The 13882-nt window shown below is 57.7% G+C and overlaps 1 protein-coding gene across 4 annotated transcripts in view; it reads left to right on the forward strand.

Annotated features, from left to right (window-relative positions):
* The window catches only part of ZMIZ1 (zinc finger MIZ-type containing 1), a 222102-nt gene that overhangs the window by 190790 nt on the left and 17430 nt on the right, over positions 1 to 13882 (forward strand). For 3 of the 4 annotated variants that reach the window (XM_080642496.1, XM_080642498.1, XM_080642499.1), the window contains 6 exons: positions 5866 to 5980; positions 6937 to 7154; positions 8055 to 8253; positions 9142 to 9432; positions 12202 to 12384; positions 13527 to 13604. In XM_080642496.1, coding sequence (XP_080498622.1) covers positions 5866 to 5980; positions 6937 to 7154; positions 8055 to 8253; positions 9142 to 9432; positions 12202 to 12384; positions 13527 to 13604 — 1084 coding nt within the window. The remainder of the gene's footprint in view (positions 1 to 5865; positions 5981 to 6936; positions 7155 to 8054; positions 8254 to 9141; positions 9433 to 12201; positions 12385 to 13526; positions 13605 to 13882) is intronic. The other variant, XM_080642497.1, reaches the window with a different exon arrangement.

The following is a 13882-nucleotide window of genomic DNA, read 5'->3' on the forward strand; positions in this document are numbered from 1 at the left end:
GTGGGAGCTTTGGCTCCTCGCTGCCTTGTGTTTCATTAGTGATAACACTACAGCCTTCACAGAGACGGGGCCAGTAGAGCTGGATCGGGGAAATTCATTAGGGTCTGACAATGCCCTTAATCGGAATTTGTTATTTCTCCCAAATAAAGTGGCTGTTAGAAGTGCAGGGGAAGAAATAACTCAGCCCTCCTCCTCTTCCCTCCTTGAAGGTCTGCAGACACTGCCACGGGAGGTACCCAGGAACCAGGAATCATCCCTCCCTCTTCCTGAGCTTGACTCATTTCCCACATTTAGCAAACACCAGTCACTGCCCATGGAGCTGGCAAACACACCTATGAGCCATCTACTCTAACTGCAGTGTGAAGAACTCTTTATAACATATATGAAAAATGTGCTGCGGGAACCGAGGAAAATTCTCTTGGTTCTGTTTAGGAGAGTCACAAAAGGAAGTATCCAGGCTGGGCTTTGAAGTATAGGTAGGAGTTCACTAGATAGAAAATGGAAGACGGAGGAACACTAAGAGGTTTGGAAGATATGTCCAACAGTCAGGAATGATAACACCTCCTCCCATGGGTAGCATATTTGCAAAACTTCCAAGCTCCTTCATTTTATCATCTTTAAGTGAATATGGGTACTTACAGGGCAGTCAGGCTGGAGAATGGGAGAGAAAAATGTAAGTTGAACAGGGACTGTCTGCCAGGCACTGTGCTAAACTTTACTTGTGTTTGTATGTTTCATCCTAGCAGAGTGTTAGTCCCACTTTACAGATGAGCAAGTTGAGACTGGCTTAAGTAACATGTCCCAGATCATAGAAATTACCAGTACCAAAGCCAGGACTCCCCAAAAAGTTAAGTTCAGAGCCCAGATAGGTAAGCACTGTCCTGCAAGGCCTCCCTGTGCCATTTGAATGTTAACTTCAAAAATGTTAAGTCAAGAGTCCTTGAATATTTGCCAGTATTCTGAGTTCAGGCCAAAGCCAGTGATTTGATGTAGAAAGTGTTGTTTTCCTGGGACACTATTTGGGTTTTCTCTGCAGCCTGTCTTTGAGGCCAAACTTTACATATCCTCTGTCCCTTCATGCCGGGTGGCTTCCCAAAGATGACGTCCCGGGAAGCCCCCCGAAGCTGTCCCTTTCTTGGTCATCCTCGCAGTGCGTGCCTCCTTGCATTATAGTCATCTCTGTAGGGGCAGCTTTGCCTACTGGATCCTAAGCTCCCTTAGATGGAGAGATGGGCGGTCCACTGTGCCCTGGCCCTTGAGCTCTGGGAGCCAGTGACCCTCGGCTCCTAGGAGATGCTTCCGTTGAGCTCACTTTAAGGAATTAAACAAGTTCTAAGTGAAAGTCACTTCACATTGTCTCTGTGTATAGAAGCCACTGAATACATCATAACAAGAGCAACAATAACCGCAGCCAACGGTTTTCGGGTGCCGAGATGTGCTGGAGTCAGTCATTTTGCCTTACACATGTGGGCTTGCTTAATCCCCATGACAACCCCTGGAGGGAGGGGCAGTTACCATCCCCATTTTACAGGTGACACTGAGGCACGGAGAGAGTAGTGGTTTTGTTCACCTGCCTCTGTCCCTCTTTCTGGAGAGCAGGACCGCCACTTCCTGGGTGCAAGTGCCTCTGGCCACAAGCACATGTAGGTGGTCGGCAATCAGACTTAATGCATGGACGCTTTCATCCATTCCTGGCACTCGCGGAGGATGAACATGGTTGGTGCTGTTTCTCCCTGGCACTTTGATTAGCAAGGGCTCCTCAATCCTGTGCAGGTGGGAAGGCATCTTGCCAGGAACAGGGAGCCTGAGAACTCCGGGCTCCTAGGCAGGGGGGCTCATGCAGACCCCAAAAGCAGGTGGAGTAAGTGGACATGGCCAAGGCTTCCTGAAGAAAGTGGCCTTTGGAGGAGGAGCCTCGAGAGGATGAGTGGCATTTTTCAGGGTGGGGACGAAGCATCCAGCTGAGAAGAGGTACAGAGGTGGGAAAGCAGCTAGCTGCCCCGTGTGTTAGAAGGCGCTTGGCAGGAGAACACCACTGAGATTGCACGTGGCTCCGGCACAGGTGCCTCTGCAGGAGGAACAGGATTTGAAGCCATTCTGGCTGCAGGACTGTGGCTGGGGGCAACTCAGGCCTGAGGCCGGGTCATGCTGGATCAAGGATGTGCAGAGCTGGGCAGGATTACTAAGCATGGGGTTCTCGGATCCTGGGGGCTCTGGCCTGGGCTGAGCATATCTGCTGGTGAAATAGGATTTGGCCAGGGGGAGGAAAGGAGCCTCGGGACACCCCTCCACACACACACACACACACACACACAGGTCTTATCTTTGTCACCCTGGGCCCCCTCTCATCCTGTAGGGCCCAGGAGCCTGGCTTGTCCTTGATGCTTGGGCACAGGGCCTGGGCAAGCCCCAGTGTTGATGTCTGGGTCTGGGCAATGGCATCGGCAGGGCTGAGTGCCGCGCCTGTGGGGGCGAGAGTCTTCACTGTGACAGCAGGAGCTGTCTCCCCAGGAGATGAGTCACAGCCGTGTTGGTGCGGCTGCCACTTCTGCTTCGGCAGCAGGTGCAAGTGGAGGCGAGCGAGTCCCCGAGACCACCCCTGTGTGTGCCCGTCTCCTCCCCGAGGTGTGCACAGCAGCCTGCCAGCAGGGCTCGTGCGTATGCACACATACGTGTCCCTCATACACATGCTTGCCCACTGGTGTGCGCCTGGGCTCTGTGGGAGCCTACCAGCCAGACGGTGGAATGCCCAGTTTGGGAACATTGGCTAAGTTTGCTTCTCACGGAGTTTGGAGTAGAGGGGGCGAAACAGGAAGGAGCCGGTTTCCGCCCACAAGGCCCACCCACGGAGCGGCAGGCAGGCAGCCGGAGCTGTTTGTGGGCCTGTGAAGGATCCTGGTGAGCTGGGGCCTCCCCGCTGAGGTGGTGAGGCAGCAGCTGCTGGCCTCTGGGGCTCGCAAGGGCTTTACTTCCTCAACCTGCCAGGTGCCATAGCGGGCATCAGCTTGTTGGTGGGTGGAGCTTATGGGGCAGGAGATCTGGGGGAGAGAGGACAGGCCCGGCTTGTGATCTGGGCAGTTGCTGGGGGTCCTGAGTTCCATCCAGCCACACCTAGGACGGGGGCCCCACAGGAGAGAGGGGGTCCAGCGGTTTCCTCTTTGTTGTTGGGCAGGATTACTAAGAGTGGGGTTCTCAGATCCCAGGCACTCTGGCCTCCCTCTGAATGGCAGCCAGATATGGACAGAGGAGGGAAGTACTTCCCAGCGGGCAGCCGGAAAGGCCAGGGACCTTGGCCTGGAGAGCAGAGGTTCTTCCGGCCCAGCCGCACTGAGGAGCGGGCTCGTTGCTCACTTTCCTGTGCTTCTCCTCCCGCCGGGTTCTCTGGGTCCCCAGTCAGCACCCCCAGGTGTACTGTGAGCTGTCTGTCCCCTTTGGCCTGTGCCTCTGGGCCGCGGCCCCTCTCCGATGACCCCTACGGTGGGTGTCTGGCCGGCAAGGAGCAGGCAGGAGGTCTGGTCCCTGAGAGCAGCTCCTCTCATCCCATTCTCGACCCGCTGTTTTCCCCAGGAGTCATGAGTACGCCAGAGTCTGGGTCACTTTCCAGCTCAGAAAGCCTCTGTCTGCATTCTCCTCTGACTCACCTCAGGCGCACTGCCAAGGCCCGTGTTGTTCGAGCCTACCTGACCCACAGTGAATGTGCACATCACACCGTGACCCAGGGCGCATCTATATTGTCTATGAAATCAAGACATAAGGTCAAGGACAGTATTCAGCCTTACCAAGTGCTCTCGCTTGATGGCTTTGTTTTGGTCCCTCTTTTTTCCCCAGCACCCGTTTGATGTCATGACCCGCTCGTGTTTCGTGACTAGCATCTGGAAAACACTGAGTGGGTTGGGGTGGGGGTGGAGGTTGGGGAGGGAGCCATTCTTAGGCCCACATTTACAGATGAGGATGCTGAATTCATCAGGCTCAGAAACGTGCACCAGGTCCCTGAGCCAGGAAGGGTCAGGACCAGGACTTGTACCCAGGCTACCAAAAGAGGCAGGGCAAGAGGAGTGGGGATGAAGTGGGGTTGCTCTCACACCAGGATGGTGGGACAGGCCTGCCAGGGAATGACTGGTGAGCAGAGATAAGAGGGAAGCCCAGGCCAGGCAAGGGAAGAACAAGCATGGGCACACGGTGACACAGTCCTGCCCTTCAGCCTGAACACCTCTGCAGGTGCCCACCCAACTCCATCCACACTGCCAAGGGTTCCACCTGGCAAGGAGCAGGTGCAAGACCCGCAGCAGCCCTCCATGCCTGTGGCACAGGACAGCACTCACTCCTGGAAGTCCTGGCCTCCGGGTGTGAGGGAAGGTCTTTGTCTTCTGCTGACTTCCTGCAATGAAGGCACAAGCCAGACGGAGGCATGAGATGCCCTCTGCCATGCCACCCTCCTCCAGAGCTGCTCCCCCCAAGTACCCAGCAGTGCTGCCTTGCAGGCCTCATTCCCTCCGGAATGCCGTGGGCCAAGGTGGGACCCCAATTGTGGGCGCTCTGCCTTATATCCTTCCCGGGTGTACATCTTGTGTGCAAGGTGCCAGAGAGTCAGTGCAGGAGTGGCTGAGGGACGAAGCAGCCCAGCCTGGCACCCCCAGGGCTGGGACCCTGCCAGCCCTCTCTCTGGGGCTGTGCCCGGATCCTCTCTCCCCTGGGTCTGCTGGGCCTCACTCTCCGCCTGCACCACGGCTGCTAATAATAGCAAGCCACTATTGAACACTTACTGTGTGTAGGGCAGGGCCTGAGGTTAGGTCCTGGCCTCTGGTGTTTGGGGGTCACCAAACAAGATGGGTCCTGCTGGGCCTAGCAAGGTGACTGGGAAGACGTGGGAACAGCAGGGGCGGGGGATGTTCCGGGACGGGGGAGCCAAGGCGGGAAGCCATGTGGGATGTGGTCCGGGTAAGTCATTTTGCAGTGTCTGTTTGGACTTTGCCTGGTAACATGGGGACAATGGAAACCTCTGATTGTGCCCAGTCTTAGGGGCTGGAGCGCTTAGCCTGGCGGGTGAGCATAGAGGCGGGCGGGAGAGGTCGCCTAGAGCTGTGGTCTGGAGTGGGAAGAACATAACAGAGGACACTCCTTCCAACAGCCATGTGGGCCGGGAGGGCAGGCAGCCCCCCCATGAGGGCTGGGGAGGAAGGGGGAGAGCCAGCACTCAGGCTGGGGCCTTCTGACCTTTTCTGAGAAGAGCCCGGGAAGTTCTTTTTTTTTTTTTTTTTTTTTTTATATTTTATTGATATTTTTACAGAGAGGAAGGGAGAGGGATAGAAAGCTAGAAACATCGATGAGAGAGAAACATCGATCAGCTGCCTCCTGCACACCTCCCACTGGGGATGTGCCCGCAGCCAAGGTACATGCCCTTGACCGGAATCGAACCCGGGACCTTTCAGTCCGCAGGCCGACGCTCTATCCACTGAGCCAAACCGGTTTCGGCAACCCGGGAAGTTCTGAGGGGAAGCTGGTACGGGGGAGCCAGGGATTGTTCTAGACAGCCACTTAGAGTCCGAGCATGGCTGCAGGGGGTGCTTAGAGTCAGCCTGCAGTCTCTCTTCCTCCTCCATAGTGTGGCCTGTGGACTTCAGACTCCGGTGACACAGACAGCCTAGGGGCCCCTCTTCAGTGATGGGGGTGGCAGGAGAGGTGGTCACCCTTGCAGTCTGTCACCATTTGAGGTACACCTGTTCTGCACCGGCCTCCATGCCGGGCCTTGGGGATGCAGAACTGCCTAGGCTTGGCTGGGAGCTGCAGAGCACGGCGGGGTGGTGGGCACGCCCCGGCCTGGTCAGTGTCCGCAGCCCCTGAGAACCCCTCTGTCTCCCTTTGCAGTGATGGGTCATTCCCCTATGACCCTGTCCCCTGGCAGCAGAACACCAACCAGCCTCCCGGCTCCCTCTCTGTGGTCACCACGGTGTGGGGAGTAACCAACACATCCCAGAGCCAGGTAAGAGCCTGTCCTGCCCCCACCCATAGCCCCTCCAGGTGGGACCATCCCTCGAGCCCTGGGGCCCTCGGGTCACAGGCCAGCCCTCCTTGCTATCCCAGACTCTGCCCAGCTGGAAGACCAGCGTTCAGGGCACACCCAGCCTTGGGCACGCCTCCACCCAGGATGAGCTCACACCTGCCTCCAGAGGGCAGCATCTGGCCCCTGGGCACTGCCCCATCCTAGGGCCTTTCTGGGGGAATAGCTTTCATCTCACAGACAGATAGCAGGGCTTCTTCCCTAGCCCGTGGTTCCTTGGTTGGATAAACAGAAGGACTACCTGAGTGTTAATGACATCAGGGCTCCAGCGTCTGGGGTCTTTGACCCTGGATGACCTGGGTTAGATTTCAGCAAAATGTGAAGCCTAAACTCTGACAAATCCCTAGTGAACTCTGCCTCTCACTCTCGTGCCTTCCTCTTTTCTGCACTCCTTCCTCTCTACCCACCCCACCTCCGTCCCTCCCTACCATGGCCACGAGGCCAGCTCAGGGCTAGTGCTGCCCTGGAGGGAATCACCTGGGGTCTTGGGCCACAGGGGCCCCTCAGCCAGGATTCTGCTGCCCTCCATCGCTGCCAAGTTGGGCTTCTCTTTGCCGTCACATGACAGCCACCAGGGCCTCTGCGTGGCCACCCTCTGGGCATCCAGGCCCTTTTGCTTCCCCACCTGCCGCCTGGTGCAGGCCCAGCTCCTCACTTCCCCACTGGCTGAGGTTTTCTCTGCTGCCTGCTTCTGGCTGGGTTACTCCTCTGATCATCGTGCCCTCTGGCCACAATAGATGCCCCCCTTTTTTCTCCTTTTCCTCTCTTGCCTTCCCTCTGCTTCATTTTCTCCACCGCCCTTTCCCTGTTTCTTCTTTGTTCTCTCCATGTCACCTGGGGTTACTCGCTCGAGTGACAGCCACCCTTTCTGCCCACAGGTCCTCGGGAACCCTATGGCCAATGCCAACAACCCCATGAATCCAGGCGGCAACCCCATGGCTTCGGGCATGACCACCAGCAACCCCGGCCTCAACTCCCCCCAGTTTGCTGGGCAGCAGCAGCAGTTCTCGGCCAAGGCGGGTCCTGCACAGCCCTACATCCAGCAGGGCATGTACGGCCGGCCCAACTACCCTGGCAGTGGGGGCTTCGGGGCCAGGTGAGCCTCAGAGCACCAGGCACCCTGCTCTTCCCCTCATCTAGGCAGAAGAGTCCGATTTAAGTCCCGGTGCCATGCTTCCTGGCCTGTAGGGCGGGCAAGTCCAGGCACCTCTGCCCCTAGCCGTCCCATCAGATGCCCACAGCAGTTGGGTGGCATAGTGACAGCTATCAGGCCCATGGGGATAAAAAGGACCCCATTCCTCAAAATGCACCTCCTCCTCACACCTGTGTAAGTTGGAAGACACTGAAAGCTGGATCAGGGGAGTTCAAGGGCAACTACAGACGGGGCTTGGGAGCTCAGCCCTGCCTGCTGCTTACAAAGGCCAAGCTGTGCGGAGGCTGAGAGTCCCCGGTTCACGGGAAGGGAGAAGGGCAAGGAACCCCCCAGAAGGTGCTGCGGGGACATGGGTGGGGTGGAGGTGCCCCATTTCTCCTCTTGCTGCCCTGCTCTGTCCAAGACCACCTTCCTGACCTCACTCCTCCCCAGCTCCCAGGGCTGACTGGGTACCAACGCAGTAGGTGGTTAAACGCAAGTGCCATACACACCTGAAGCTGAATCGCCAGCCCATCCATGTCCGGAGTGCTCTGGGCGTGTTGCTCAGGTTCTCTGAGATTCCACATCCTCCTCCAGGGCTGAGCAGGGTGGACAAGGTGCAGTGATTTAATGCACATGGCAGTGAGTGTCAGCCACGTCGAGCCAGGGCTCCAGGAACACAAAAGCTCAGTGTTCGCCAAGCGGCATGAATGGCTGCTGACCCACAAGAGGCCCCTGTCCCCTCTGGGCTCCGAGTCTAGACACCTCCCCCGCTGTGAGCAGAGGGCAGGAGGGCCTGGAACGGGCCCATCCTCTCCCTCCCAGCCCAGGCCATATCTAACTCTTCCCTTCTCTCCCTCGCAGTTACCCTGGGGGTCCTAACGCCCCCACAAGCATGGGCATCCCTCCGCACACCAGGCCGCCTGCTGACTTCAGTCAGCCGGCCGCCGCTGCCGCCGCAGCTGCAGTGGCGGCAGCAGCAGCCACGGCCACAGCCACAGCCACTGCCACGGTGGCAGCCTTGCAGGAGACGCAGAATAAGGATATAAACCAATATGGACCGGTAAGGGCCCCTCTCGTCCTGGTCCAGTCTCGCCCAGCCAGCCCGGCAGAGAGCCCCCGGGTATCAGAGTTGGGGTGTTGGTGCCTGTGGGGCTTTGTATGCTGAGGGAGCTGATGGTGTCAGGGTACATTGGGTTTTCATGGGAGCACATGGAGATTGTGTTAGGGTGTGGATGCGTCTGGTTGGGTGTAGTGTGTGTGTCTGCATGTGGGCAGAGGTTCCATATTGCTCTCTGGGCCCCTACTCCCCAAAGAGGGGCTCCGTGTCTAGCACAGCCTTGTTACCAGCTTGTCCCCAGGGTGCCTCTGAGGGCCATTGCTCTCCTAGTCAGCATCTGTGAATTCCACCCAGGTCCTAGCTCTGCCCTCCTAACCTTCAGAAGGACCGGGTGGGGTTTGAGGAGGGGGCAGCCCCCACGGGAATGCAGGACAGGTATGGGGGTGAGGACAGCAGAGCTGGTGGGCCAAGGTAGGAACTGGGCCACATCTGGATGGAGGGTGTATCTCCATTGGCCAAGGACCAAGGGTGGGGCCAGGGCTTCCAGGAAAGGGGCTCCTGCCTCCATCCTCATCCACCTCCATCCTCCCACATCCTGCCCGCCCCTGCACCCTCTTACCATTTCCTGCCTGCCTCTCCCTGGAAATGCTGCCTGTGCATTGGAGTGACCATGCCCCACCCCTAACCCCTTGGGCTGCATCTTTCCTGTGCGGTCTGCAGAGGGCAGCAGTGAGCCCAGGAGGCTGGCTGCTCCTAGGGGCCTGGTCACCAGTGGCAACCACACAGGAAAGTGCCCCCCACCCCAAGCCCCCACCTCCCTACCCTTCCGTCCCTGCACTTTCAATGCATGTGGCATTTTATTCTTTTTTTTTTTTTCTTCTCCCGTTGAAGGTCTGTTCCTCTTTCCAGATGGGTCCCACCCAGGCGTATAACAGCCAATTCATGAACCAGCCCGGGCCACGGGGGCCTGCCTCCATGGGGGGCAGCATGAACCCTGCAAGCATGGCGGCTGGCATGACACCCTCCGGGATGAGCGGCCCTCCCATGGGCATGAACCAGCCCCGGCCGCCCGGCATCAGCCCCTTTGGCACACATGGGCAGCGGATGCCCCAGCAGACCTACCCAGGCCCCCGGCCCCAGTCCCTTCCCATTCAGAGCATAAAGAGGCCATACCCAGGAGAGGTGAGTGTGACCACAGGCAGGGAGTTGGCAGGGCTGGAGGAGGGAGGATCCTGGGGCTTGAAGACCCAGGGTTGTGGGAAGTACCTGGGAAAGGGATTGACCCCCTTGGAAAACCTGGGCCTAAAGGTAGAGCCCAAGGAGTCAGGGGCTCCTGGGTTTAAGCCCAGCTCTGCCATTTCCCCGCTGGGAGACCTTGAGCAAGTCCTCCCTGAGGCTCAGCCTCGTCACCTGGAAAGGCGGTGGCGCTCCAGCCTCCCTCCGAGGGTTGCTTGTGGGACTTGAGTGAGGAGACATGAGGAGCTTCGCCCTGGGCTGGCATGGGAGGGCCCTTGACAAGCCGTGGCCTCTGTTAGCATTCACGTTTGTCTCATGCAGACAGTAGCTGGAACACTTTGGTAAGGAACTACACTTCCATAGGCCTACAGCCTCCCGCCCGCACCAGGGCTTCCCCACTTCCCTCCAAGAGTGAGAGGTGAGACAAAAGCTGGGAAATATTAAAGACTGGCCATCGGAGAGGAGGTTGGAAGGCAGACAGCATGTTTTCATCAGTAGTCAGCTGCTCTACGGGCTGCCCAGCCAGCTGAGCCACGGCGTGTGAAGATTTAGGAAGGTCTGATCCACACCTCCTGCCTCTGGGATCCGAGGCTTCAACAGGAAAGATAGGTCTGAGCAGGGACCCACATGGGGCTCCAAGTGAGGTCAGGGAAGGAAGGCCTTCTGGGGGGTGTCCCCAGGCCTGCAGGGAGCACTCGGACCACAAGCTGGTAGCAAGTGGCCTGTCTGGTCAGCTGCAAAAGACAAGGGGACTCCAGAACCCTGGGCTGGCACACATCCCTCAGGAAGCCTGCCTTGATTCCTCCCCTGGACAGAGCCCTTACGAGCATCTCCCAGCACTCGGCTTGTGTGCCCATTCTCAGGTCAGCTTCACCTCTTTGTCTCGGAACTGTGGCCTTCAGCTGGGGCTCACAGTGCGTTTAAAGCCCTTAGACCCTAAGTCCCTGCAAGGTCTGTGGGGTTCCTCGGCGTTCACCTTAGCTTGGGCTAGCAGGTGGCTTGGCCACTGATGAGGTGTCCTGAGTCCTCAGAGAGAGGTCAGAGATCTCCAAAAACATCCAGGAGCCTGAGCCAGGCCCCGACATGCCTTCAGGTTGGCGCCAGTTCAGGAAGGGGCCAGGAGGCAATTGGCCCCCACGATCCTGGCTGTTCTCGGGGGACCTCGCACTGTGCTGTTGGCCTCACTCCTGTACTCAGCCCTCTCAGCCTTCTCTGGACTCAAACTCCTGTCGTCCCCACTGTCTGGGCCACAGGGGCCTCCGTAGCCTGGCCAGCAGGGCTGCTGGCACCCAAGGAGCTGTCCATGGAAAAAGCGGGGGCTTCCCGGTCGTCAGCCAGACATCGGCCCAGCGCCTGCCCAGAGCTGGGCCCACCAGAGGCTCTTGATTCTTTTTGCTAGATCATCCTCTCCCTAGAACGCTGGGGCGACCCGGTGCAAAGTGCCTGACCCTGGGCTGTGACACTGGGTGACAGCCGGCACAGCCTGGCCCTGTCCTGGAAGCTGGCGTCAGCTTGCACTGGCACACCCCCAGAGTCTGTGAACTGCTGGGCTCCTGGGGTGGAGCTGAGTCAGGGCCCCTGTCCCATACAGGATCCCTTTTCCAGCCTGGGGGGCAGGCCGCAGCCTTCAGGGATGCGGTGGGGACCTCGCTGTCGCAGAGCCACGTTCGCAGCACAGAGTTAGAGTTCCTCGGCACTGACAGACGCCTCCCACCTCTGTGCTTTATCCGGTCCTTCCTTCATTCCTTGAGCGAGTGTTTATTGAGGGCCTATTTTGTGCCAGGCACTGGGACAGAGCGTCTCCTAGACCTCTGAGGCCAGAGAGCAAGAGAGACGATTAATAGACAAGGGGTTTCAACAAACAGGGGAAGAGAAAGCACTGACTCTGCAGGACATAATGGCTGGGTATCTGGGTGGCCCGGAGGGTCTTGATCTTACTGATGGGGAAGGTGGCTGGAGGGTGGAGACCAGCATGAGAAGAAGTGGCATGTGCCACCTCATAGCTCTCTGAGGACAGTGCCCCTGCCTGCCCCTCACCCTCTCTGGAGCTGTCTCCTCTCCCCTCCCCTCCCCTCCCCTCCCCTCCCCTCCCCTCCCCTCCCCTCCTCTTCCCTCCTCTTCCCTCCCCTCCCCTCCCCTCCCCTCCCCTCCTCTTCCCTCCTCTTCCCTCCCCTCCCCTCCCCTCCCCTCCCCTCCCCTCCCCTCCCAAGTGCCTCCCCTGAGAGGGTTTTCTTAGCCCTTCGCCACCCTGGTCTCCTGACTTCTGCGCGGATGGCCCAGAACTAAACAGTGTGTTCCACACGGTGTGGGGTGTGGGGACATTGCCCTCCAGACAGCCTCAGATGCAGGGTGGGGTCACCTTTCCGGAGGTACAGCCTGTGGTCTGTGTGCCTGTCACATACCAAGCACCAGGAGAGAGAGATAAAAGCCCCCACACAATGGTGTTAACAAGAGGCTTTAGCGGTACCCCCAGAGTTCAGAGGGCACAGTGCTTCGAAAAGACGGCTCAGAGCCAGATGGACAGAATGTAATGTCCCCGCGTGTCCAGGCAAGAAGCGCCCCAATCTCAGGCTCCACCTCCCTTTCCAGATAGGGAGGGATTCTGCAGGTGGGAAACGGTAGGGACGGATGAGAGAGGTGGGCGGTCCTGGCAGTCCAGCCAGCGGCTCAGCTCCCAGACACTGACGACTTCCTGCTCTTTCTCTGCTGCCACAGCCCAACTATGGAAACCAGCAATACGGACCAAACAGCCAGTTCCCCACACAGCCAGGCCAGTACCCCACCCCAAACCCCCCGCGGCCGCTCACCTCACCCAACTACCCCGGGCAAAGGATGCCCAGCCAGCCGAGCACCGGGCAGTACCCGCCCCCAACGGTCAACATGGGGCAGTATTATAAGGTGAGTCCCCCCCACGTCCCCACCCCACCGTGTCTTCTAGGCATAGGTGTCCCCTGCAGTCACCAGGGTGTGTGTGTCCTTGCTTGGAGCACTGCATGTAGTGACCAGAGCCAGAGGCCAGGCTGGCTTCTCTTGGTTCCTCTTCTCATGGGCTCAGATGATGGTTTTCCTTCTCCTTTGACTATTTGCAGCACACCCAAGATAATAACAATAAAGGAAATACGTCTTTTAAAGGGAAAGCACCCTGAATACATTAACATTTAATCAAAACCTTGTTTCTCCACATGCATGTCCAGCATGTTGTAGAGTTGTTGTGGCTGATTTTTTTTTTTTTTTTTAATTCTCACCCAAGGATATTTTTTCCATTGATTTTTAGAGAGAGTGGAAGGGAGAGGAAGAGACAGAAACACTGATGTGAGAGAGACACATTAATTGGTTGCCTCCCGTATGTATGCCCCTGACCAGGGCCAAGAGTCTGCAACCAAGGTATGTGCCCTTGACTGGAACTGAACCCGGGACCCTTCAGTCCTCAGGCCGACGCTCTATCCACTGAGCCAAACCGGCCAGGGTGTGGGTGTAACTTTTTAATCTCTCATTTGACATGAGATCATGAGCATGCCACTTGTTGCCTTGGTGTCTCGTGGTTCCACTTGCGCTGTCCGCCTAGCATTCCCCTGAGGTAACTGCCGTATTTATCCCTCCTTTCTGGTGGACATTGGGTTTTTCTGACTTGGCGCTTTTGGAATGATACTATGATGTATGTCTTCAGGCACATAGTGTCTCCCTTCTTTGGGGTTATGATAAAGTGCGTTCTCAGGCGTGGAGAAGACTCTGGAAATAGCTTACATGTATTTGCCGAGGAATTAAGTCAACTGACGTGGCCACCTGCCATGTGGCATTACTATTTTTGCTCCAACTTCGGTACAATAGTGTTTGTGTTTTTGTAAGCTCTTTTGCTAAGTTAGTAACTATGGACAGAGAGAAGGGGAACGCTGCCCCCAGGGGGTGACCTGCTTTACCCCCTTTGCTCCCCACCCAGCACTGGGGCCTCTTCAGCACCCCCTGAACTCCTGGCAGATTTCATTGCAGGAGGGAGAGCAGCTTTCTCTCCACTCATGGCGCTCTTGATCTTGCTTTAACAGCCGGAGCAGTTTAATGGACAGAATAACACCTTCTCTGGAAGCAGCTACAGTAACTACAGCCAAGGGAACGTCAATAGGGTGCGTAGTTTTTTGTCTTAGGAACTATACCCCGAGTGCCGCTCCCACCCCAGCCTCTGGATGTGAGGGGGGCCTGGAGATGGCGTGTGCTCTTGGGTCGTCTGCTCCGGGGCACACATGCCTGGCCAGAGAATCCGCAACTTCAGGGACGGGGGGGCAGGAGGGGTGGACCTGGCCAGTCCTGGAAGAAAGCAAGGTGGGGACTAAGAGAGAAAGGGAAAGGGGCTCCTGGGGAGCCACTGCCCTATGATGCTGCAGGCCTGGCTCTATCTGGAGAC

The sequence above is a fragment of the Plecotus auritus genome (genome assembly GCF_963455305.1).
Source record: "Plecotus auritus genome assembly, chromosome: 9".
NCBI lineage: Eukaryota > Metazoa > Chordata > Mammalia > Chiroptera > Vespertilionidae > Plecotus > Plecotus auritus.